The sequence below is a fragment of the Sinohyriopsis cumingii genome, chromosome 15 (genome assembly GCF_028554795.1).
Source record: "Sinohyriopsis cumingii isolate HCF-2022 chromosome 15, ASM2855479v2, whole genome shotgun sequence".
In the NCBI taxonomy this organism is placed as follows: domain Eukaryota; kingdom Metazoa; phylum Mollusca; class Bivalvia; order Unionida; family Unionidae; genus Sinohyriopsis; species Sinohyriopsis cumingii.
Genome location: NC_142975.1, coordinates 124,858,857 through 124,886,712, shown reverse-complemented (window position 1 = coordinate 124,886,712; position 27,856 = coordinate 124,858,857). Strand labels below are relative to the sequence as shown.

Below are 27,856 nucleotides of genomic sequence, written 5' to 3'. Positions count from 1 at the left end.
TTGTTAACAGGAGCTACCCTATCATTGGCTCCAGGATTGCTGTTGTCCGTTTTGCTCACTTTGACTTTCAAATACAGGTAACTGCTATTTAGATCGATGTAATCTTCGGGCTGTCCTTTGATTTCAAACTCGATGGAAGCTGATTCCGTCAAAGAGGAGACGGGGTGAAATTCCACCCATTGGGATTCTTGCATCGTCATCATGGTGGGGGGCATGGCAAACATATCCAGTTCTGTCTTGGAACAAGCACAAGACTCTCGGTGCATCATTTTTTTCTGTGTCTCAATAATCGAAAACGTCTAAGTCTCGAACGGTTCTTCTTTTCTTGGCTTTTCTAGCTTGAAGTCTGGTGAAAGGGTGTTTTCTGCGTCGTCTCTTTCTGCCTTGTCCTTGCTGAATGCCTGACTCGGTAGCGTGCAGGGCATTTATAGGTGTGTCTCGTCGGCCTAAAATGTCTTTACCCGTTTGCAGCAAGACATTTTTACCAGCCCTCATGAAGGCTTCTTTAGGGTTTTGTTTGTCGATGATGACATTTTGGAGAAATTCTTTGCCTTGCGTCAGTGCCGCATCTTTCAAGGCGTGCAATCCGCGTGTCACCATCGGTTTCAACACCGGGGCCACCGAACGAAAGGCCGATTTTAACATGTCTCCTAAACCGTGTCCTCGCTGTCGTGCATCCCCTCGGTACACTGGATACATGACTTACTTACGAATCGTGAGAGAACCGTTTTCGAAAATGGAGTTTTACCGTGACTTTTCCTTTGGTGAATGGAATATTTTGTCCCAAATCTCCTTTTATAGTAATGTTGACCGTGTCCAAATACGACTTGCTGACCGGTAAATAGTGAGGATGGACAAATTCGCGGTGAACGTGGTAAGTGTTTCCACCTTCCTCGTCAGCGTTTGCGGCAGAATCCACTTTGAAAGGAATGACACGCAGTAACGGTACGGAGGTGTGTCCCACCACGTTATACTCCACCACATCGGAGTACACGAACATCAAATTCAGTCCTTGGTTCAGTTCTACCGGGGTACGAAAATACTGGCTAAAAGACTCGTTGTCGTAAATGATTGATAGTTCGGGTTTTTTTTTTGTTGTTCTACTTTCTTCCTCAGTTCCATGTTACCGCCCAACATGTCAAACAATTCATCACAAGAATAGAAACCCATGATTTTATCCCCCTCAGGAAATTTCATCAGGAAGCGACGAGCTGTTTTGTGGTATTCCAGGGTGACAGTTTTGTTCTTGACATTCTTAAAAGCTTCACCAAACACGCCATTAAACTTGGTAGCTATGGTGCTGACCAAATGTTGATCACTAAAATAATAGCCTTGGGGAACGAACAAGTGATAGGTGGTGTACTTTTGATTTTGTAAATGGGTTTTCTTGTCATATTTGCTATGGGTATCCATCCACTGTTGTATTTGTTCGTCATAAACTTCCACATCAAATTTATTTTGATTGGCAACGACATTGAGGACTTGGGTCGGGTGAATCATTTCTACTAAAGCCACTTCCCAATGGGCTTCGTGATCTAAGGGGATGGCCTGAGGTAATTTGGCCGTGTAACAGCACAACGTGTTGTTGGGAAACACCTCCATGGAACTGTCACTGGGTAAGGTTAAGTAAAATTGGTTTTGGTGACTCATAATTCCAGAGTTCTGTGGCTGTCCGAGGGAATATTAGTGGATGTCAGAGGTGTGTCTCCGCCCAAAAGGGGGTTCTGGTTGTGGTTGTTGTTGTTGGAGTGGTGACTGGCACTGGCACTGGACACAACGTTCCCGTTCGAGGAGAATTTCAGGGAGGGATTGGGAAGCAGGTAACCGATGCAACTGCTCAATAAAATGGTCCACAATTGTTTGTCCCCTTGTTGCAAACTCAAATTGGCAATGGCTGCCCCGATGACACAATACACCACGAAGATTTGGCAGAAAAAGACGATTTGCGTTTTAGGCACACGTTCTCCACACCACACCCACAAGGGTTGTTTTTGTAAATCTTGCACAGAAGAACTAGGGGAAGAAGGAGTGGTCGACGTAGCTGCGTCTGATGTGTGAAAGGGCATGATGGTCACTTCTTCTTTTTATAGTCGATGACTTGCGAAGCGTCGATCCAAGAATCAAAACTGGGTGGATATCCTTTCCAACGTACTTTGACTTCTTTGACACGTCGTTTGCCCACTTTACGGGTTCTGCGTTCGAGAATGCTTTCGATGTCGTACACGTCGTCTTCTTTTTTGGTGACACGTTGTAACTCGGGCAAATAAAACGTTCCTTTGAGTACTTCTCCGTTCATGTCTTCCAATTTATAGACGGCAGGATGACGGCCATGCACTCGTCCAGTGACGCGAAACAATTCGGTCGTCCAGTTAGGTAAGTAACCTTTGTCGAAAGTGCGTTTGGTTTTGCCAATGCGCACCCAATCTCCTACGGTCAACTCTCCACTTTTCTTGGGGACAGCCCTCGTCGGGGACGTACCAAACAGGCGCTCAAACACCAACACTTCGTTCTCGGGGGTCACGTCTTGCGGGGCACGTCCGATGCTTCGATGGTAAGATTGGTTGTACGCTTGCACCAGGTGCGGTAAGATGTCGATGTACTTCAGAGTGTGGTGATGCGTAAAATATTTCCACATGCGTTCTTTCAAAGTGCGTTGAAAACGTTCCACGATGCTGGCTTTGGTTTCGGGATTCTCGTTGGTAAAAAAATGAATGTCACGTTTCTTTAATTCTTTTTGGAAAGCTTGGTTCAGAAATTCGGTGCCTTTGTCCGTTTGCCATCGAAGAGGGTGACGACCGCTTTGTTTCAACACTCGTTGCAGGGCTCGCACTAACTCGCTGCTCGATTTGGAAGTCAAAGGCACGACCCAGGCAAATTTGGAAAAGACGTCGATGACACAAAACAAATATTTGTAACCACGATTGTAGCTGGCCAAATGAGAGACATCGGCTAAATCGGCTTGCCATTGATGATCGATGCCTTCCACTCGGGTGCGACTTCTGGCAAACTTGCGTCGAATGGGTTTGTGTAAAGTGTAGGTAGCTTGTTCTTGTAACCAAACGGAGACTTTTCAGTCGCGTTTTGGCAGCACGATACAATTTTTGAACTCCTGCGTAACCTGCAGGATGCGAGGGATCGTAGTAAATGCTGGCTAAGACTTTTTCCATTTTTTGTGTTGGTGTGTTAATAAGTCACCCACTCTTCGGTGATGCTACTTTGGGTGGGTCGAAAGGGTGGTTTGGAAACGGATTTACGTGTCCGATGGGCTACGGGAGTAGAAGTCGAAGGTAGTGGTGGTGGTGGTGGTGGAGGTGGCAATGGAATGGCTTTGGTTTTCTTTTCTTTTTTCGCTTCTGGTTTCCCTTCTTTCTTTTTCACTTCTGTCGAAGGAGGCGTGGACATCATCTTTTTAACCCAAGCTTTCATTTCTTCTCGTTGGGGTGTGGGGGACGGGGTCAACAAGGATGCTGCAATCTTACTCGAAATGGGAGCTGCTGACGGTGTTTGAAACACTTCGCGCATCTTTTCTTCCTCAGGTCTTTGTGGGGTAGCATCTCTGGTGACCCTTGGGGATGGAAGTGGTGGTGGTGGTAATGATGATGGTGCTGGACTTTTCATCAAGGTCTTAAAATCTTTTAGAGTGGGTAAAGCTGTTTCGTCTAAAGCTTTCTGGTGAAAGAGTTGCAGTCTTTGCAAGAGTTGACCGTACTTTTGCGATTTTTCTGTTTCGGACAAATCTTGGCGATCCATCAAGGATTGCAATTCGTGTTGTAACTGGGACATCTCGCTCAAATTGGGATTGGGAGGTAAATGTGGGGTGCGTTGTTCTTGCCACCGATGGTATTCCATCCATCGTTTGTAAGGCACTAAAGCTAGTTTTCGTCCTTCCATGGGGTTGTCAGGGGTGAATTCTGAGATCTTGGGACTTCCGAGGGCCTTTTTATCTTGCTCCCACCAGTCCTCCCAACATGGTTCCCAAGACTCCTTTCAGTATGGGGCCTAACAAGAGAGGTAAAATGCCTCCACGTTGGACCAACATCTTCTTTTTTTGACGAATGGGAATTTTCTTTTGAACCATTTTCCGAAGAACGTGACGATGTTTGCCTAAGCATTGTTTCTGGTGTTTGGACAAAGGGATCGTGCCTTTCAAAACGTTCAAACAACATTCGCACACGGTGTCGATGACCTCTTTGGAGGAAGTTTGAATGAGTTTTTTTCGTAGGGGTGGAGAAGCTTTGGACAGGACAGATAACATGTCCCCATGTTTGGCTAAACGTGGTGGCAGTCCTTTCCTTTTCTTTCCTTGGGGTTTTCTGGAGGGTGACATCTTTGAGTCTTTAGGAGCACCGAAAAAACACTGATACCCTACTTGGTCACAGGTCTTTTTTATACTGGAACGCGTCGCCATTGATTGTCTTTACGTCGTATCAGTTTGAGGACAGGCATGACACGTCGTGCAGGGGTACGCAACGGACTAAATCGAGCCAGTTCTTGCTTGGACAAATCCAGTAAACTTTGTAACATGCCCGATCTTTCATGGACTTTGATTTTGGGAGAAGGTACTTTGTGAGCAGCAGCCACTGCCGCTAAATTGGAGGGTCCTGCCACTGGGGAAGTTCTTTTGGGGGTCATCAACGGAGAAGTTCTTGGTGTGATCAACGTCTCCAAGTACTCTTCAGTTCCTGGTGACATCAACGGAGAAGTGGACAAACGTGAGGCTGCCGGAGACGCAGTCATTGCCGTGGCAGGTCGTGGTTTGCGAGTGTAAGGTTGCGTCCTGGCCGATGTGCCTCTCTTGCGACTAGTTTTCTTCTTCTGAGGACTTTTTCTCTGTTTCTTTTTCTGGGGGCTTCTTTTCTTTTTCCGGGGTGGTGGTGTCTGGTCAGAGGAGGGTCCTGCCACTGGAGAAGTTATTCTTCTTGGGGACCTGGTCTTTTTCTTTTTCTTCTTGGGGCTTCGTTGGACTTTTGTCTTGGGGATAACTTTGGGGGCATTAGGATCCCATCTTAAGAGTGAGCGAATGATGACCCCTCCTAGAGTACCGCTCCCTCCAGGTTTCAAAATGATTTGTTTTTTGGTTTGAGTATCGATGCGGGGATCGGCCAGTTGGACCAAAGCAACTTTGTTTCGATCGAAAAAGCGTTTGGTTTGATGAGGAATCTGAATGATTCCTTGGAGTAATTGACGTGCCGTCACCGTGAACCATCGTAAGACTTCTTTGAGACTAGCTTCTAAGACACGAGCTCGTGTTTGTGGATCTTTTTCTCGACTGATGCCATACAAGGCACGAATCAATTTGACGGGAAGATGCGACTGAAGGGACGTCATGTTCACACTGTGTGAGACAGACGAAAAAGGGTCTGAGGTTTTTATAGATTTCTTTTATGGGGAGTGAAATGAAGTCGAGGACGGAGATGTGTACAGGACAGGCCCTCCGTCTTGGCACCAGTGGTGAAACAAGTGGGTACGAAATCGCAAATCCTCGGGGGCCGTAGGTTTCAAATCGACGAGTAAATAGGCGTGTGGCGTTTGAGTGGCATCGTCGTACGCCTGAGTCAGCCAAGGCGTTCCTAACTGTTTGGCTAAGACTTGCACCTGCGATTTATCTCGAGGGCTTTTAAACAAGACCACGTAATGCGCATTGAGACTGATGGTGCGATGGGCTTTACTTTGTTGAAACAAATTTTGGGTGATGTAAACGACACTGGCATTACGGTGATGCCCTTTGCGCGTGAACCACAATTTAATTTCTTCTTCGTCTTCTCCTAACATGTCGTCGAAAATGACCAAATGGGTTTGACGGGAGTCAGAGACGATGCCGTCGTCTTCTTTAGGAATGCCTTCCACAAACACGATGGAATCGCCTTGACTTTCTCGCAAGAGGCTGTACGCCGATTGCCACTCTTTGTAACACCACACGATCCGTTGAGGGGGCCGATCGATCAAATGATGTTTATGTTCGATCAAACGTTTGACGAATTCGGTTTTGCCTGAACCGCTAGGTCCAGCAATGAGCATGTTAAAGGGATGGCGAAGATACAAAGCCTCCCAACTGGCACGATCTAAGTGTTCGTCGATGACTTTGACAGTAGAGGAAGAGGGAGCAGAGACAGCAGAGGTAGCCATGGTGTGAGAAATGTCACTTGTGACACGAAAAACAAACAAGACAAGAGTTTATATACTTGTTCAGAACACGTTTATTGAATGTTTTTTTTCAAACATGAATACGAAAGACAAAAATACATAAAAGCCAAAGGCTTAAGTACAAGGATAAAAGGCACATGATAACGATGAATGTGGAATAAACACAAGTGTCTGTACAACAACCACATGTTTTGGGTAATGTTCTAACCAGTTCTATAGTAGGGGGTAAGGTCACACAAGTGTCCTCCCGAAAGGGTCTTTCAGGCCTGTCCACGACAGTCCTGTCCTGGGTGACGGGTTCTTCTGGCACCGTCACTAACACGGGTTGAAAAGTAACTTTTTTCCTTGAACAACTCTCGTGCATACTGGGCCACTTCTTGGGTCCAAGCCTCAAAACCCCATTCTTTCCAGGCACGGACATCTGTCGAATGGGGATGTAAGTCACAAGCTACACACACATCGTCATACACGTCTTGGGTAGCTAAAAGTTGACGAATCTTTTTTTCCTGTTGAGGTCGAGAAGTATCCAGATGAAAACGCAAGGCTTTGAGCAAAAGGAGTTTTTCGTGACCATTTAAGGCCATGGAGGTGGTAAGTACTGATCGTAAAGAGTCCACAAAGAATCGGCTGGTAAACGAAATCCCAGAAAACAAGTCACTAAGACACACACCACTTGTCGTCCCAAATTGAATGGATACAATTCTTGTAATAATCGATGGTAATGATCCACGGTTTGAATATGGTCATTGAGTTCCTTCCACGGAATCTGTTGGATGACATGTGACATAAACCGTGGCATGGCAGCCTGTTTTTATATTCTCTTTTTTTTGGATGCAATACACGTACTTTCTAGCCAGAGATCTTCGTTCTCCAGTAGGGAATCTAAATCTTGCATACTGTAACCGAAACGTCAGAGTTCGTTTAGGTGTTTCCTCTTCCGCTAAGCAGATTCCACGTAAAATATGTTTGTAATCCTTTAACTTGTCTTCCTCAGTGCGTTGCACTAGGTGAATCTCGAAGTAACCATAATCATGAATATGTCGATCATTAGCGACCTCAAAGTTTTGAACAATGTCTGACCATTGAAAGAATTTCTGACGAATCAGTTCTCTTATACCATTCAGGTACCAGTGGTTAAAGATCTGGTGACGTAACGGATGCAATTGTTCTTTACGTTTGACTTGTATTTTGACCAGCTCTCGGTAAATGCGTTCTCTCAACTCCACAGGCAAAGCACGAATGTTCTCTTGTAAAGTATCCATGAATAGGTCATACTAAATCCTCTTTGGTCTGACACAAGAAATGTACTGTTTGCACAAACATGGTTTTAATTCATTGTCGAATCTAAATCGTTTCACCACTAATCTACACATTACAATTCGTTCAGAAGTTTCCTCTTTCACCAAGTTGACATTGCGTGAAAGATGTTGGTAATTCGTTAACTCTTCCTCTGGAATTCGATGCAGTACGTTTACAATGTAGTAGATAGAATCGTCAATACCAAACCATTCCTTTTTATAACCAGGAGGTCGTTGATCAATGTCTGTCCAATGGAACACTTTCAACTCAATCAGTCCTTGTATAGCCTGAAGGTACCAGTGGTTCAAACACCGGTGACGTAACGGATGCAATTGTTCTTTACGTTTGACTTGTATTTTGACCAGCTCTCGGTAAATGCATTCTCTCAACTCCACAGGCAAAGCACGAATGTTCTCTTGTAAAGTATCCATGAACAGATTATTATGGTAAGAAGTTACTTCAATGTCTTGGTCCCACTAAGGGTAAGTAATGACAATTCGGTGACCATCGAGCATGTTCTACGTAGGCCGAATCTTGCGGTTCCCAGTGGTGAAGTGACACACCGCAACTGAAGCACTTGACTTTATCTCCTTCGCCCAAGTAGAAAAATCCGGCTCTGGCTAATTCTTCGGGGGTCGGTCCTCCCAGATACTTTGGCCATTTTCCTTTGAACGATTGAAGACGATTTTCAAAGTCGCAGTATTCCGACAAACGCACAGGAAACGAATATTCGTCTTTCACAGGTTCGTTTCGATGAGGGTTGAGTGACATGGGTAGGAGTTTACTCAGGGCTGGATGACATCCGTAGGGAGGTAAACGTGAAGGTCGACATTCCCCTTTAAACCCGGTAAAATGTCTAAGAGGACGAGCAGCATCGCTTTCGCATCCCTCAGGTTTGACACGCACAGCATCACTTTCCATGATAGGGGCAGTGAGAACAAAGTTCCCATGATGCTTTACGGCATCGCTCATGTCACAAGGTACAGCATCGTATCCATCGCAAGGCTCACAATCGCACTCGTCTGCAAACTCCGTTACGCAATTACAATGGTAACCACATGGACAATCGCAGTTTCCTTCCAGACATTTTCCGTCGCAATGTCTGGGTCTTATCCATTCAATATTAGTCACACTAGAGGAAGATACAACTTTTTTACAATCCCCAAACTGGAACGATGTCTCTTTCAAAGTATTCATCTTGTTCGCTCGGTCTTGGTAGTCACAATGAACTATCGATCTTGACCATAGCCCTTTTTTATACTAGTCGCAATGCAGTCTCCAGCTTGTACATCTTTCCTTTTTTACGTTTTTTATGTCTTGTTTCGGAAGGTACTCTCTCTAAGGTACCGTCAACATTGTACCGTAGTGTGATGGGTGGAAAGGCCATAGAAAGGTAAGGGCAGTGCGGAGACCATCGAGTATGTTCCAGAATAGCTGAATCTTTATAGATACATAGATCCATTCGTAACTTCAGTCCGCAAGCGAAACACTGTACCTCGTATCCCAATCCTGACTCAGGTCCCAAGTAGACAAATCCTGTTCTAGCTAAAACATGCGAAGAAGGTAATCCTTCCCTATCCGTAGGCCATTTCTGAAACGTGTCCAATCGACGGGCACAATCACAATAGTCAGGTAAGAAGACTGGAAAATGGTAGGGTTTGAACTTGGAGTTCTCATCGGGTTTCTCACTCGATTCTTGCTGTGGCGAAGTCATCTTTCTAGTGGGTGGCTATCCTCTTACAACCAATGTTTTATACCAACGTGTCCATACGGTAAGGTGAAATGATTGGGAAGTCGAACTCGCTTCTGGTACACGATTTGATAGACTTTTTCCAAGGGTCGACTGACGATGTGGTGAGTGGGTAAACGTACAATTTTGTTCGGTTGATAGGTGGTCACTTTAAAGTTTCCATCCTCTCCCGATTGCAAGGCTTCTTTCAATACCCCAAAGTTGACCACACGACTGGTACGATAATTCAGAGTCAGTCCTTTCACTTTGCACGTCGTGTGCACTTCTCCTTGTTTGTAACGGTATTCGTAGCCGTAATTTTTGGGACCGCCACTGACGAAACTTAAAATCTTGTCGTCGGGATGCTCGTCTGTCCAGGCTCCTAAACGGTCTCCTTCGATGTTTGGGTGATGTTGAATCGGGTGATGGATGTAAATGCAACTGTCCGTGTCAAAGTACAGGACGCGTTCCCCTAACAGTTCTAAAGCTTCGTACAATTTTAAGCGAGCATGGGCTGTCACGTAAGCCGCAATGATGACATTTCCAAAAGGGTCGTCTTGTACAAAGTCCAGATCTTCTTCGTAATTGACCAAGATCAAATTCTCTCGAACGACGTCCACGTGTTTCATGTATTTGGTTTTGTCGTGAATCATCTGGAAGTAGCGGGAAGGTTCTGTCAAATATTCCGTCTTGGGTAAACACGGTCGTTGTGCCATTTTACCCCACAAGCAATTTAACATCACTTTGGCAAACGATCGCCTGCCTTCGTTTTCTCGATGTGGTCTAAAGTGATGCCTTCTTGTTCATCGTATTTCTCTTTGAATTGTATTTGGTCTTGGGGAGTGTGACACCAGGAAGGATAGCCGCTGGCTTCTTGCTTCAGTTTCAAAAAGGCATCCACGTAGTCTGTGAAAATGCCTTTCTGCGTGGGGTCACCCTTGCGGTATTGTTGTGTCTTGGGAAAGTGACAAATTTCGTACACTTCTAACAGTTGGTATCCCATGTCCAGAGCTTTAAACAATTCCACGCTGACCCAGGTTCCCGTCAAGGCACGTTCTTCCTGGCTGTGATGGCAAGATTGGTCTTGGTTGCACGTTTCGGCACAAGTACGGCACAATGGAAACATCAGTTTGCCTTGACAATGGTGAGGTAAGACGGGATGGTATAGGTTCGTGGGAGGCAAAACTTTGCACTTGATCAAGCCTTCGTATTGTCGAATGTTGACCAGGTCGATGTGTTCCGTCAGCAATTGCGGGTGCCCTACAGGAAAGCGACAATATTTGCACACGTAGGGATACAGCGAACACACGTCCAAGTATTTGATTTCTTCTCCTTTCTCTTCGTCGGCTTGGTACAGCAAACAGGTGGCATTGGTCCTTCCTCCGTACAAACTATCCCTCGGGTTCAGCGGATCCATGAACTGGTAACTTTCCACGAGGCGTTTAAACTCGGGATCGGTTTTCATACGGTGATTGTACTCGTGTTCCCACATTTCCACCACTTGGTATCCTTCCTGTTCTAACTTTAGGCGCCGCTGACAAGTGTCCTGGTACAGGTCTTCCATGGTCCGTTGTAAAAACTGATTTTTAGTGCCACGGTCAGGGTAACAGACGGGACATCCGTGAAATAAGCAACCGTTAAACTCGTACACGATCTTGGGGTTTTCTAAGTCCCAGCCATCGACCGAATACGTTCCGATGGTCTTTTCGCCCCCTCCGTTGCGGGCATGCTGAATCCACTTGTCTTCCTTGTCGCACAAGTAATGTAACCAACGTAGGGCTTTGACCGAGTATTGACGTTTGACATAGTGGGTCGTTTGAGGACTGATGACAGCCACAGTGTTTTCAGGCATGAATCGTTGTCGATACACTAAGGAACACGCTTTGGCAATGGTGCAAGCTTCTTTCAAAGGATCGACCCCTCCGTGTTCCATGAACAGTTCTCGAAATTTTCCACAGCAACGCCGTAAAATGTCCACGTCGGAACGACAATACTTTAGCATTTCTTCCTGAAAGTCGAAAGGGTCCGAGGCGTGAGCCTGGTACCAAGCGTAGAAAGCTTCTCGTTGTTCGGTACGCATGTTGTCGGGGTCGTAATAGTGAGCCTCGGGTAAATGGGGTAGAACGGCATGTTGATTGGCTTCCGTATTGAAAAAGTGTGGAAAGTACCCTTTAGCCATTTCTGTCATTCCAAACGTTTTAGGCATTCGACTCAAAGGCATGGCCAAGTAACTCATCGAATCTTTAAACTGTACTTGTCCCACTTGCATGAAAATGATTTTGGCTCCGTTCAAAGTCACTTTAGGACGCTCGGTGCCTTGTTCCGTATAGTATCTGAGAAGAAGCTGTCCATCGTATCCGGAGAAATTGTGAGCCATCACCGTGGCATGACGATGACAATCTCCGTAACGTTCGATGTCCTCTTGGCTCCATGTCTTGTCGATGGGGTCTAAGACCCATTGGGCAAAATCGGCTAACGTGTTTGGTCCCCGAAAGATTTTTTCACGTCCTCCAGGAATCTTGCTGCAGTGAGGGCAATGACTGAAGATAGGTTCTTGAATGCACTTCTCGCACGCTCGATGAGCCACGCAGAAATTAGGAATGTGAATGCCGGTCTCTTGCATGCATTCGAAATCGAAAAAGATGAAATTGCCTTTCTTCTTGTGACCGTCCTCTTTCTCTGGTGGGGGTTGGTATTTTTGCACGTAACATTGGTGTTCCAAGTCCACGATGTGGTGACAAATGTGACATTTTTTCTTTCCTGAACATACGTGTGCCTTGGTATTATTGGTACGTATGACTTGTTCACACGTAGGGCACAATCTCAGAAGTTGACAAGCACATTTCTTCTGTGAACCTTGTGTTTTCAAATGTTGTTGGTAACAGGCAGGGCTAACAAACGTGCGCAGACAAGTTGAACAAGGCACTGGTTCTTCGCTCAGACAGGGTGAAGAGGCCAAACATCCTGAGCATTTCGATCCACAATGCTTGTGTTGCTCTCGATTATTATAACCATGGTCACATTTCTCACAGTAATAACCGTATCCCAGGAATCCGGTGATAGTGGTAATGGTATCGAAATGGTCATCGTGATAATAGACATAAATGTATTTTCCGTCCTTAAAGTCTTGCCCTCGAAACAACAAAGACCCGCGCACTTCTTGAGGGTGCACTTTCAAGGTGTATCGTGGAGCTAGGGCATCTTGCAATTTTTGCATCTCAGGAATGCCACAGGGTGTGTCTTTGGACAGTCCGGCTTGTTGTAACAGGAGTTCTGCTTCGTTTCGTTGTTTGGCTCGGTCGGATTGTTGAATAGTTTTCCAGGTTCTTTTCCATTCTACCGTGTCGTTCTTGTTGGCATAGGTTCGTCCCACCACGATGGCACGGGCTAAACACATCTGGTCATGAGGGTTGTGAATTTGGACAAGGCTACGCTTAATGCTGCTCACCAATAACATCTTTTTTCGTCCGGTCCCTTGAGGAGGAGAGACGTGGGTCATGTCCAATGTGGCTTTTCCATCGGTGATGTCAAACTGGTCATTAGATTGTTGCACGTGTTGAATCTTGTCCATGACTTTGGAAGCGGTCAATTCTGCAGGGGTGCTAAACTCGATCCAAACAGGGGATTTCAAACCGTCGTGTTGTATGGAAAGTCTCAAGCGATCGTCTTCTTTGGGTTGACATTGTTGCTTGAGTGCAGTGAGCAAAGAATCCCACACCCCGGTGATAAACACTTCTGCTTTCTCTAACGGCACTTCAGCCTTGAAATCTTTAAACTTCACCGTGTATTTGTAAGCCGTAGTTCTAAATTTTCTAGAGGAGCGCTTTTCCGTCTCTCGAATGGAATAGTACTTTTCAGGGTTAACTAAGGGTGGTGAAATTGGTTTAGAGGGTTCTGATTCTGGTTCACTCATGTCCTCTTCAAAATCACTGGCATGAATTTGTGCCAAGATTTCAGCCCTGGTACGAGGCGATAGATCACGTTTCTGCCTCTTACTTCTTTCTTCTTCTTTCTTCCCGAATGAATTAGATCGTTTCATCTTGAAAGCAAAAAGTCAAATGACTCAAGTTCAAACACCATGAACTACTTTATAGTCATAGCATACCAGCGTATATAAAAGGGTGTGTGTCTTGTCCTTTCACTATTCATTTCACTCTCAAGCCGAGCACAACGATGGAAGAGACTAACCAGATGGAACGTTTCGTCAGAGCTTTGCGAGGGGTCATTAGAAAATTCTCTTCAGACCAGCCTACGGACTACTCTCCTTCCTTTAGAGATAAAAGTCAAGATACTTGCTATATCTGTCAGAAGAAAGGGCATTGGTCTTCAGAGTGTCCAGACCGTCAAAAAAGAACAAAAACAGGGACTAAAAAAGACAAAAGTCAAGATACCTGTTATTATTGTAAAGAAAAAGGACATTGGTCTCCAGATTGCCCAAAAAAGAAACAAGAGGAGTCAGAAGAAAAGAGGGATTCTTCAGAAGAAGAGAGGGATTCTTCGAATGAAGAGAGGAATTCTTCAGAAGAAGAGGAAGAAAGAAGACAATTCTATTTACAAGAGGCAAAGAAACAGGAGAAGAAGAAAAGAAGAAGGGAAGAAAATGAGGAAAAGACGGTGAAGAAATTCAAAAAACAGAGAGACTAAACAAGGAGAAAGAAGAAGTCAATGAACTTTTTTATTAAAGTGTTGTGTTGTGAATTGTGAATTGGATTGTAAAAAAATGGATAAAAGAATAAATTAATGATATAAGGTAAGCGTCTTTTAGTTTTGATTTTAAAATAAGAACGTACACTCACGCACTCATACACAGACACGTACTATAAAGGTAAAATGGGTGGTGTTTTTTTTTTTTTTTTTTTTTTGAGTTATTGGCAAATTGAAATTGTATTTCTTTTCGAGAAATGTGGGTGGCCCTGAAAAGGGCCTTTTTCTCTTTATGGTGTAGGGGTGAGTTTAAGCAATCAACTTTAGCTGCCTTATGCCTTTGCCACGGCCAAGGCCTACTTCTGAACTGCGTAATGTTGATGATGATTGGGTTGAAATCACTAAGGGTGGTACGGTAGGCTTAGTCACAGGGTTGACGTGTTTAGCTCGGGAAGGTCGTATTCTCTTCGGTCGTGATAAAGAAGTCTGATACATTTGTTTCAGACTTCTTAACTCCGCTAAAATGTCCAACAGTACCGTGACCGTTTGATTTTCACCCTCTTGTTTCTTTGCTGATACTTCTTCTTGCTGTTGTTGCTGTTGTTTTTTTCTTACCTCTTCTTCTTGTTGCTGTTGCTGTAGGAGAAAAGCCTGTTCCGCTTCCTTTTGTCGTTGTATAAATTTCTCCAATTCTTCTTTCTGTCTCTGTCTAAAATTCTCCACTTGCGGTAATGAAGAAGGTAACGAAGGTTCCGGAACAAATTCTTGCGAGGAGAGAAAATCCACAAAATCCCAATTCACCTCTTCTGAAAGTAAGTCCGGGTTCCCTTGGGCGGTCTCCCCTGCTGGTGCACCCCATTGGATCGTTTTCTGAGTTTCCGTCATGTTGAATCACTGTCGCATAGATTGACTGCACACAAGCGCTAGCGAATCTATATAGACTACGTGACGTCACAGACTGCTCTCTTCGGATTGGATGCGGGCTGACTGAATTTTGTAACGCGTGTTCGGATTGGTGAATGAACTCAATCCGTTTCAATCCTACCTGTACCTATAAATAAGCGCCGTTCAGTGCATTGATTCACCTGTTCTCGTCGCTTCAAGATGTGGACCACAGTTGAGTCATCCACCCTTGTGTCTTCCATGATGTTTCGGACAGACTTACTCATGTATGTCCGATCCAAGTGGACCGTTGTCCACAGGACAAACACCAGCCTGTGGATACGTAGGATCTACGTTGAAAGACAAGGATGCCTGAAAAGAGTGCTGATTTACGGGCCAACAGTGAGACGCAGCCTAAGGACAAGAAGAAGACCAATGCGGTGCCCTTTATGTTAATGAATACATTAACATAAACCCAAAGGCCCTTTTCAGGGCCAGCCATATTTTTCGAAAAGAGATAGCCTTTGAATTGCCTACCCCTTTCTTATTTTTTTTTTAAATTTTTAAAAAAAAAAAAAATCCCATGTTCCATTTCCCTTGACGCTATACAGTCCCACCCTGTTTAAATTCCTTTGACGCTATACTGTCCCCTATTCCCATGTTCAAATCCCCTTGACGCTATATGTTCCCACGATTTTTCTCCATGTTAATTTCCCTTGACGCTATATGTTCCCACGATTTTTCTCCATGTTAAATTTTCCTTGACGCTATATGTTCCCAAGGGTATTTTTAATGATAAGTCCGATTGACGCTATAATATCCCCCTTCACTACTTATATTGTTATTTGTATAGCAACATGTCTGATCTTTCAAACATACATACCAACATAAAGGGCAACTGTATTTTGGAACACTGAAGGGGTGGACACTTTGGATCTGGCCCTTTGCTCTGTTTCATTTTTAAATATGTTGTTCAGTCATAATACAGTATGAATACATCCTCCACTACTGAAATCCAGTATTCCCAAGTTTTTCAGCAACACAAGGGATAAGGTGGCGCCCTTCAGTTTCGTATTTTGCATAGGGTTTAAATTTGTTTAAGAAAAGAATTTTCCTCACTGGTTATCCTGGCTATTTATTGATATACAAACATTTGGTTCCCAATATTTTTGTGTATTTTGATAGGTGAAATTCGGGTTATAGAGTATACAGCTTTGCATTACTTTAGATGTGCCCTGATAAAACTGTTAGCTCCGATTGGTCATTTTCACTTCCCGAACATCAAAGGTAAATTGTAAAAGAAATTGAGTTGATAACTTATTTTTCTCTTATATATTGTGTAATTCATTCACTGTACTTTTTAAAGCTGGTATTTCACATTCTGGTAACAGCCACTTCGATTAGATCATGTACGATTTCCCCATCTACAACACGTAAACTTCACTTTACACCTATTACTCTGTCAAAGTAGATACTATCTGTGGAGGGGCCGAAACAGATCATTTCCTTACCAATGTGGAAGGCAGATGAGAGTTGCCTCCCTTGAAACAGAGATAATAAAAAAAACCCCACTAAATCCGCCCATTCGTTTGTTACTATATGTGTGTAAGATAGGAAACAAGCTCGCTTTTGAGAACTATCTTCTCACTATATGAAAGAAAGAAGTATACTTCACTTCTATGTATGTCTTAGTTTAATTGAATCTTCTTGCAGACGAATAATTAACACTTCCCTTATCTAATTTTGTCATACTTGAAGCATGACAGCGCCAGCTTCATTGCCTGCTCTAGGATTTGGTACTACTTCATTTCAGCTCAGTACTGGACCTTTTACAGTGTACACTCATTCTGTCACAGTATTGTCAATTATTATGTGTTTTATGGTCGTTAATGTAATTTTAATTTTAGTTCTCGTTAGCATCCTCTCACATTAACAACTGGCTGATTTCAGCTGGATATGTCGTTGTATTTTATAGGCGTCAACACAATGGATAGGATTTCCTGTGCATGTTGGAGTGGCTTAAACTGGATGAACGTAACCATGTTACCTTGTGTTAATTATCTGAGGATACAATTCGGCTGTACCTGCTGACCTTTGTACACACTGGCTGGAAGATGTATAGGGGTCCATTTTTGCTAAGCTTATAACTCAGGCAAACAAAATAATAGAGACAGGTACCAGCAAGGATGAGGTCTCCTTTATCTGCACCGCCAATGCTTCCTCACAACTTATTGATAGCGGAAGCTTTGAAAATGGAAAGCGTTATGGATGAAAAGAAGCTTCGAGTATCCACAGGGCTCACGCATTGGTCCAGCCCCACCTACACCTTAACCGCCATGATCAGAACTGGTCCGATGAACTTTACCTCTAAGACCAGTACTGAATAGGCGCTATGGCCCGTCTGAACCAGTGATGGATATATCGGCACTTCAAACACACACCTGTTCTGATTACTGTGAATTTTCCAGAGATAATCAGTACCTGTCTCCAACTCCAGATGTCGACCGGATTCAAACGACACTAGCTCCGACACAGCCATGAGAGACGCCATCAACTTAAGGGGCATAATGTAGTGATATATTTTCCCCCAGTCATATCCTCGAGACTCAGATAGCGCCAGACACAAGGACTGCCAAGTTCAAACCCTGGATCTGACTCCGACGCCCTCTATACTTTTTGCCATATTCGTTACCTTGAATTTAATTCATTTGTAAGGATCTCAGACTAGTAGCTGACACATCCATCCGTTATCGAGCACCAGCATGACAACACCATATTCCCAGCTGTCCAGTAAGAGATTATTCGCAATGAAAAAGTCTTGATTCCAACATAGCTGTTCAGCCTTGTTTACTGCCCGTCTCCTCGACCTGCATTGTCGGCTCAATCTTCACATGTGTCTCAGAAAGCGTGTTCATCACTGCAGTTCAATGTTTCTTCAGGAATCCTACGAATTCCAGACTTATTTTTTTATCGTATACAATGCATTTCCAGCCATTTAACAGCGTCATTATAAGCAAGGTGTACAGCCTGCAGTCCACCGGGGAACTTTGTCAGTTGACATCTGTTCACAATGTTTGACATAGTCTGTAGAGCAACACAGCTACAGGAAGAGTCAGTTGCCTGGCTCCGCCGGACAAGACTGACAGCAGAACGACCCTGACCTGTCCGGAAACGGTTCAGTGTGGTCCACAGATGTCACGGAAGGTTGAAACAAGGAGGGCAGACAGATGGCTCAGCTACGAGAGAGTGGTCTACAATATCTGTTGAAGACCACTCATCACTCCATGCCGAAATAGCTGTCATATCTTACGGCAACGGACCTAACCAGATTGGTTGTCTAGAAGCCAAGCGGACTGCTGAATGTGAGGTGATGTCCATGTACAGTGGAAGTTTCTCACTGGCATAAACCATAGCCAGCAGCTTTGTGGTTGTTCCCTTGTGACGGAGATGTGAAGGAGGAATGTTGCTGAGTACCGGCAGCGTTGGTAAATGAGTAGAACGTAGTGTTGCAGAGATTATGCGCTTTGTTGTGTTGAGCTGGACCTCAGTTAGCTTGGTATGGGACGATCGAGCCGAGACAGGAGCGCAGTACTCAGATGTTCAATAACAGAGGGCCAGTGCTGATGTATTGAGTTTCTGAGCGCTAGTGCCCCATGTTGAGTCATCCAGTTTACAGAGCAGGTTCTTTCGAGTGCTTTTGCTTCAGTTTTCATCAGGTGGTTATAGACAGTCAGTGATCTGTCCAGAGTTACACCAAGGTATGTTGGTATTGGGTCGTGTTTTATGTTCTTCCCATTGAGGAGGATGCAAAGCTCATGACTTGGTGGAGCTAGGCAAAGATTATTGCGATCCCGATAATGCAGCAAGCTATCAGCAAATCTACTTGCTTTCTGTTAGTTTCAAGGTACTGGAGCGCCTGATTCTTCAAACAATCGTGCGATCAAGTCCTTCCCTGACAACGTTTGTTGTAAAATTTATAAGAGGATCCTTACAACTTGTGTTGTTTTCCATGATCTCACAGCGGCGTATGACACGGTCTGGCATGCAGGGCTGTTATTGAAAATTTCCAGAGAATTACCGCGATGAATAGTTGAGACTATCGAACTATTCCTTCTCGACAGGCGCTTTAGAGTGCAAATCCGAGAGAGCTGTAGCTTGTGGAAACGTCAGACTATTGGACTCCCACGGGTGTCCGTTCTTTCGCCGAGATTGTTCAATGTTTTTATCAGTGACTTGTCTGAAACACAGTCGCGCCGCAAGTTCATGTATGCAGCCGACATTGCTCTCGGGAGACAAAGCCACTCGTTTACTGAGCTTGAGGAGGTACTGAACAAAGACCTTGAGGAACTGGCGAACTTCTTTGCGAAATGGCTCCAACAGCCAAGTACAGCAAGGGCAGACTCCAGCGTCTTCCACTTTAGCAATGCAAATGCAAACAAAATCCAGAAACTGACTCAGACGTCCATGCCGGGATTCAAACAATCCCTGTCTATTGTATTATTTTCCGATTTACAACATTGTTTCGAAGAAACAGCACCAAGACTCAAGTAGCGTCAACAATATTTCATTTTAAATTAACGATTCCTATCATATTTTAATACGGCTTTATGCAAGACTCATGAGCCAGTTTTTCACACTGATGTTCTAACAAACAAGACAGACTTGGCATGTCTAATAAGTTCAACATCTTCCTCTGTTCTTATGGACCGCAACACAAAACATAGCTACGAATGTTACTGTGATAGGATCAATTCTAGATTTAGTATCAATGGCTTTCTTCCAGCAGACGTAATATAGATTAGGCTCTTCCTCGGTAACTATGCAGGTTAATCTTAGAATCTGTGTCGTGGATGACATGTGTAAACAGGAAAGCGCAACACAGATATAAATGTTAGAGCGAAGTAAGTTCCTCTACAGCTCAGGGATGAAATGCCTTTCTCTCCACATCTGCCTGCCTCAAAGATCATCACAAAGATATCCACATATAGCATCCACCTCTTCCCAATTAGGTTTTCATTTGCCAGATAGAAGTTGCACTGAAACATGTCTTCAAAGGTGAAAACCTTGCACAGGTCCAGCCAAGTAGAGCCCGGTCGGGGGGGGGGGGGACAATATCTTCAAACTTCTCCCTCCAGGTTTTGATTTTCTTTGGTGGCTCCATAATCATTGGTCCACATTTATGTTGGCTTTATACCGATCAGGCTCAGTTTTCTAGTAGATTAATAATGCAACTAAACTATGATAAAATTAATTTCTTGCTTTTATTAGGCGGTCGTCACCAGTATTGCACGGCCGAGCTACTGTTCCTTAACTAACATTATCTAAATCGTGGGATTGAAGTCAAAGGGCTAAAAAAATTCCTGATGTGACCTATACCAGCAGCACGAGTCCAACTTTCTGAGTTGTTAGCTGCTTCCTAGCAACTAACATATAAATTTTAAATAGTTCTCATATATCTCCCGTCAGAATTAGACAAAATATGACAGAATGTATAATGAAATAAATAGCGCTTTTGCACAAATAATGCTGATGCACTATTAAATATGGCCACTGTTATTGAAATCAAAGAAAAAAACCAGCAAAAAACAGAAAGTGTTTCAAGGATTTCTTCTCCAAAACCTGCTCAATAGAAAGACAAGCCAGACGTGAGTGCAAAGTATCCTGCATACTACGTTTTTACTTGGTACATATGCTGCCGATCGAATATAATCAGTTTTAGTGTTGCGGGTGGTTTGTTTGTTTGTTTTACAGCTTTATTTGTTGATTTATTGATTGATTACACAATTCAAATAACAGTAATATACCAGGTATCTCGGTCAGGGAAACTATGCATGAAAATGCAACACCTCAAGTATGTTGATAAAATTAGACCATAATAGTATATTGCTTAATTACTAAACATAAATGCGTTACAGTCTATATCTATGTTGCTCAAAAAGTAATCCCACGATAATACTTTATGCATAGATTAATCTTTGCCAACACTACATACGTATGCAAATAATTGTCAGTATGACCATTTCATAATTGCAAGCGTATCTTAGCGAAAATGAATTTTCACACAATTTAAGTTTTTTCTTCCGCAGAACTGTAATGCCACCCTTCAAAATTGGCTGACTGGGACCTAGTTTTTTTAAATATATATTGACTTTATCATTGAAATAAATGTTCATTGAAAGATTCCACTCTTTCAAACCTACACTCATACATTTATATCTTGATGTATCTTAACATGTGCTATTTTGCTGTATCACAAGTAGGTCTGTATGTTCTACTTGTGATAATAGGTGGACATTAGAACTGCCACATATCAATGTTATACCAACTTGTTCCTTAAAACATTTAATTGCTGACTAACCAAGCAACACTTGTCACACAGAACATAACGAATTTAGGAATTAGGTTAGGATTTATAGAGTAGTTTCAGAAAACTGCTGGTCAATCGCATATGAATAGTTAATATTTATTTTCATTTGATTTAAATTACAATCTTTCCCTTTTTAAAGCCGAAATATGAAGGCGGATCAACAGTATCTTCACCGAAACCTATTCCACCAGTTCTACAAGAGCCAGTTTCCGACATACCTGACACTGTTGAGAAATGGGCCAGAGATGAAGTCGATCAGTGGCTGAGGAAACACAGACTTGATCCGTCAGTACAAATATTTAAAACCTTATACTTTTGGGTCAAACAATAGCTCCATATTTCACGAGAGAATTTTTATAGATCTCTTAAACTGGTTTCTCTTCAGTAAACAGTTACTTATTAACGTCATGTTCACATAACAAAAATACAAAGTTTATAGAAAGTATATCATGTAATATAAGGAAACGGAACGTACTTGAAAAACTGCGAAAGCTATAATAGTCAACTAGGCCATATTTCTAGAACAATCTTAAAATCAGCAAATTAATTGGCCCCTGCAATATACAAAAGCAATGAAACCTTTTACAAAATTTTATCTTTTTATCTTTCAACATTTGTCATGTAGTACTACTTGCTTATATTTATTTTTAAGGCTTAAGTTTTATAGCTTTTGTGCTTTTCGTTTGTATATAATTATACTTGCATTTTAAAAAGTGTACGTTTAATTGGCAGTAAATAGTCAGAATTGTGTTCACGTGCTATAAAAGAGCTTCTGCATAAATACCACAGGTTTGTATATCAGATATTCGTTTCTTTAGCGCCAAGAACACTAATGTAATCATTAACTTGGTTTGATTACAGAAGTAAATGGCTACATATATTAGTTTGGGTTTTTTTCTTCAAAAATATAACTTTTAGCAGTTGGATACATTAAACACATTACATTTCAGAACAAAATCTACTATAGCGTTTCAGTCACATGAATTGGATTTCCTTATTTTATAACATCTGTTAGAAGTCTTCAAGACATTTCCTCGAGCGATGCCATATTTTATAGAACCTGTTTTTGAAGTCACAAAGTTATGTCCCCAGTGTGAAAGATTTTTTTTTTATTGAAGATCACATCAGTATTACTCAACTTGTTCTAGCCAACAAAACACAATCTCAAATTGAATATAAATATAAAAATCGCATCAGCATGTACACATACAATAAAGCCTACTGAAACTGTTTTACACTACAGAACCAGGTTGGGCAACCTACAGAGCTTGACTGGCGAGAAACTGGTTTTCCTGAAGAAAATGTCAACCAAGGTATATCTTATGCCATAAGAGTTGCTATAATGTTAATGATGGTGGTGGGGAGGGTAGGAAGCAGGGATTAATAGGGCTTATATTTTTAAACACTATTGTTTAATGTATAGAACGAAGGTCCACTGTTGCAAAATGTATGAACAAAATTGTGTGACAGTCAATAATCGCTAGCTACAAATCTGGAAAGGAATTATACTGACTACCCTAATGTATTCATATCACATGTCCTTAATAATGTATGACTATCCTAATGTATTCGTATCACATGTCCTTAATAATGTATGACTACCCTAATGTATTCATATCACATGTCCTTAATAATGTATGACTACCCTAATGTATTCGTATCACATGTCCTTAATAATGTATGACTACCCTAATGTATTCATATCACATGTCCTTAATAATGTATGCCTACCCTAATGTATTCATATCACATGTCCTTAATAATGTATGACTACCCTAATGTATTCATATCACATGTCCTTAATAATGTAACCAGACTCATAAAGATCTTACACTCAGATTTGTATATACATGTATGATCAACCAATTGAATGCTACACCAGTTTTGCTTTGCTAATAAATGATCAAAAATTCTGAAGCCAAAACAAAACTAATACTGTTAGGAACCATCTAAATGAACCTCGTAGTTTCAGAGAGACTGTGTGATGTGTGATGACCATTACCTTATATTTATGGTCTTTAATAGAAAATTTCTACACGATGCAACTTTCCAAACGTTCATTAGCAAGCTTTTACCAAAAAGAGTAAAACAGCATCCATATTGGCCATGTTCTATGAATGTTCTTACGTTCCCTCTGGTAGAGGTAATACATTGCTGTTTTGTACTTACAGGCCCCTGATTTTTTCTTCCGTTGCCTGGAGAGCAAGCTAGGCCTTGACAGTTTGGAGGATATTGTGAACATGAGTAACGCACTTGAGCACCTGGTGGTGCGATAGATCGCACACTACATACTGTAGACTCCATTATTTTTGTGGGAGTCATTTTTGTTGTTTTGAAGTGAAAACAAAAATTTTGCTTACTTTCTATTTGTTTATATACCTTTGATTAGACTAGGGTTATTTTCTTTGCACGTGGGTTATGTTTACACGTGATTTTGTGATCACATGGTCAAAGGCATATACTGGCTATGTATTGAACTAAGAAAGTCTTCAACATTATTAATTACATGTAGAATATCCAATCAGAATAGTGTTGTAATTATACATTATAAATATATGTCTTTAAAAATAACCTATTTACACTAAATGACATTTCCATACAAAAACATTTTTAAAGATCCCTAAATATGAACCATGACTTAATATAGTTATATATCTACTTTAATCCAGCAGATCGAATTGCGAAATGTATACAGATTGTATAGTTTAATTTTAACGTGTAATTTTAGAGAATATCCGCATCCAGTAACATTGCGACGTAAACATTGTTGACACTGCTTTTCACAGGTATACATTTCATATATCAATCCAGCTTTCCTGCCATGATACCTGTTTGAAATATAAATGTCCTCAGAAAGAAGAAATGTGAGGTACAAGCATTGACAAAATTGTAGTATTTGATTTATTTGTGGTTGGCGAGATTGGTGGATATAGATGTAGTTGTATGTCCCTGTTTGCATAATTATATTTCAACTGCATACATCTGAATGAATTGCTCTTGATGCACCAATTTAAATCAGACTGGATTAAAGGACAACGGATTTAGTATGCACTCTGAACAATGACACGTTCACCATTACTGACTCTGTTGATAATTGGTCAAGGTGTCATGGTAATTCATTCTGACTGTCTTACACTAATAGTTAATCTTGTATATGCCCTGCAGAAGGCGGGGTATACTATGTTAAACTGTTGTCTTTCTATCAGTTGACCAATCCGTCTGTTCTGTTTCGCTTTTGCGTAGTAACTTGTGTTCTTCACTATACACCATTGTATGGCCTGCATCTGGTACAAGGAACAAACCTGCCCATGTTTCATTCAAATTAGGCCAAACGTCAAAGTCAAAAGAACAGAAAGAAGGAAAGTGGTTTATGCACAGTAAGTTTACTTTTATCGTTCTTACCTTGATCAAAGTCTGTTATTGGCTTTCAGTCAGCATATTAAAATATTAAACACAGTTGTTGATTTTCGGACTAAAGGTTCAGAGGTCAGGATCACTGGTTTTGTTAGAGGAACAATGATTTCTAAACGTTGTAGTGAGTTTTTAAAACCATTGTTGACCACACACTGTGGATGACTTGAAATTGTGTAAGGAAGAAAAATCATAATTTTGTGACCAAAAGATCAAAGTTCAAGGTCAAAGAGACTTAAAGAAGGAAAAACTATTTCACGAAAAGTTTAAAACTTTGTAGATGGGTTGAATTTTAGACAAGGTCATCGGCTCGCCAAGAAGAAAAAACCTGTTTCCACAACAACAAAAAAAGAAAAAAGACACTCAAGGCACCTAAAATAAACCATAACCAAACATTGTGGATGGCTTGGAATTAAGACGTGACAAACACATATTGATCTTTGATTCAATAGGTCAAAAGTCAAAGTAACATAGGCTGACATAAACCAATGGTTTCCACGAAATAGCTTTTGTTCTATATTTTTGCCTTTGCCAAAACTGTTGTGGATTGCCAGTATTTAATACAGAAAAGAAATTTAATTCTGTTGAACTTAGATTCAACGGTAAAGTATTTATTTACATAATTGAGGGATTGACTGAAGAAGAAGAAGAAGACTATGGTAGGCGTTTTGATGTACCATTTTCTGTATTCTTGTTGATTAGTATTATTTTCAGATATTGATTTTACTGAACGTGACCGTGATATATTTTGAATATGTGATATCCTTACAGTACATGATTGCATCATCATGTGCCTTTAAGTTAAAGTTATTTCATGATTTTATTTCATGAGTAAGTCTTTATTATGCAGTAGATCTGCACTCATTTGCTTTGTGATATATGCAACAATTTGATTTGTCTGTGATTTTTCTTATTTTTATTATTGGACAAATATTTTACAGTTGACTTTTTACACATATTGTACCATATGCAATGATCTTATCTGGTATTTTGATATACATTTCAATTGTTATCTGTGATGGTTCTTCATTTATATAACTATTTTTTACTGTTTACGAAAACATGAATTTTATACAGTTGATTATTTCTCCGCCAAACTCAATAGGAGCTAGTCATATTTTGCTTTTATGCTCCCAGTCTGTCAATCTGGACCGCTCCGGTGACCAAGTAGTTAGAGCGTCCACCTAGGATGTGGGAGGTTGCGCGTTCGAAGCTCGGTCGCGTCATACCAAAGACTTTTAAAAATGGTACAAACAGCTGACTCGCTTGGCGTTCAGCATTAAGAGGTTAGTGTTAGGACTGGCTGGCCTGGTGTCAGGATAATGTGACTGGGTGGGACATGATGCTACATGTCTGCGACATGATGTCCCAGTGCTAGACATCACTATAAACTGCCACATTGGTGACATACTAGCGATAGGACTAAAATTGTCTAAGCTACATTAAAAATCCACATCACACACACACACACACACACACACACACACACACACACTGTCAATTTGTCTTTCATCAAACTTTTTTGTAGGTGCGACACCTCAAAAACTAATTAGCCAGACCAGATCAACTTGTACATTTATATTCATCGAGCATGTCTCAAGACCTGATTAAGTTCTGGTGATTATGGCTTTTTTTATTTACTTTCATTTTTTTATATAAAGTTTTGAACTCTATGGACTTCGACCTTTAAGGAGTAAAATCCTTGAGTGTACTTTTCAGGAAAAATTACTACACGAAATTTGATTATTTACAACATGTTTAGGCCATTATTGCAGTTTTAACCTATTTGCAAATATTTACATCTTTTTGATATTTTTAATTATAAGCACGATTAAACAAAACTCGATTGAGGTTGACGTGATCTGGTTTCGAGACTATATTAGGAAAATGTCCATTATTTAGAGATTTTTAATTTTCATGACTTTTGGCCGCGACATATTTTTTTATTACTAAAATCTTGCAAACACGATTATTTATACATCTCTTGAGATAAACATATGAAATTTGTAATTTTCTGTAGATGACATGATTATTGTTCAGTGCCATTTTATCAGTGTGTCCAATTTTTAAATACAGATTATTGTTTCTTTATTTAGGCCTTAAAAGCAAGATTTAAAAAAATCACTTGAAATAAATCCTTTTCACTGTTGTTCCTATTAGTATGTAGATAAGCTGATTAGAGTTTCAGGCAAATACGGCGCGTTGACCATCGATTGAAATTGGGACATGGACTTTTCTTACAAAGACCTTCTTAGCAAGATGAAGCAAACAACACTTAAGGTGGACATATTGATGAATATGTTTATATTCAAATTCATGTATCCTGATTAGTTTCAAGATTTGTGAATGAAATGTTTCAATTTTTTACACTTTTATGAAACTTTGTTTTACAACAACCGTGTTAGCACAGTTAAACACCAAACAAAACATTTGCGGCGGAAAAATGAGATTTTTCATGCATGTATTTCGATATATAGATTGTTTGATGTTTATGCTATTCCAGGCAGATTGAGAGTTTTTCCCATACTTTTTAAATGTTTGGTCTTAGACCTTTTGTATTTACAATATTTTACAAGCACGCATATTTTGTTTCTGGCCCAAGATATCAACTTCCTGTCCACGCTTTCAGTCAAATGGCAAAGGTATCCTAATTTTTGAAAATATTAATTCTCTTTCTGTCAACTAATAGTGTCACAGGATAGCATTATTATCTGGAGGGAGCGGGACAACCGCTTTACGAGAAAAGAAAAATTCCTTATTTGAATTTGCCGTCTCCTCTTAATATTATGGTACATTAAAATAAACAATTTAATTTTTTTCAGCAAAAGAATGAAACACGTGAGATTGTAAAAACGATGCATTTGATCTTTGAAACAGAATTGTTGTATCCTGGCTTAAACTGTAATCGCTAGGAATAAACATGCATTTCTTGGCACTGATTAAATTTTACATCATTATCTAACAAGCTCGTGTTGATCACTTGTCATTTGAAATACAGCATAATAAATAATTTTGACGGATGCATCGCCTTTGTTTTATTTCAAATTAGTGTCCTGCTTGACCCAAAGAGCACATTTGAATAGAAGGAGGTACAAGTGTGAGATCACTTGTTAATTTCAAATAGTAAGCAGATATGGTAAGTATTAACAAGGACAATGCAGCAAAACTAGTTGGGTGAGTAATTCGAATGCCCACATGTGCATAGACTCTTTGTACAATACTTCCTATATGTGTGCGTGAGAGAGGTACAACACCTACCGAACTGCTGCTGAAACCATAAACGAATGGTTTAATTGACATGGATTGCTTCTAAAACACGTCGTATGTTCCCTTCGTAAAAAAGATATGATCAGATATTTCCAGAGCGCGTTTAAGCAGAA

The 27,856-nt window shown here is 41.2% G+C and overlaps 1 protein-coding gene across 3 annotated transcripts in view; it reads left to right on the top strand.

Annotated features, from left to right (window-relative positions):
* LOC149782687 (uncharacterized) overlaps positions 1–27,496 on the top strand; it is a 69,947-nt gene extending 42,451 nt beyond the window's left edge. For all 3 annotated transcript variants that reach the window (XM_089934178.1, XM_089934179.1, XM_089934177.1), the window contains exons 10-12: positions 21,205–21,350; positions 22,309–22,378; positions 23,237–27,496. In XM_089934178.1, the coding sequence (XP_089790304.1) occupies positions 21,205–21,350; positions 22,309–22,378; positions 23,237–23,341 (321 nt within the window). In that variant the 3' untranslated portion in view covers positions 23,342–27,496. The remainder of the gene's footprint in view (positions 1–21,204; positions 21,351–22,308; positions 22,379–23,236) is intronic.
* The last annotated feature ends 360 nt before the right edge of the window (positions 27,497–27,856 follow it).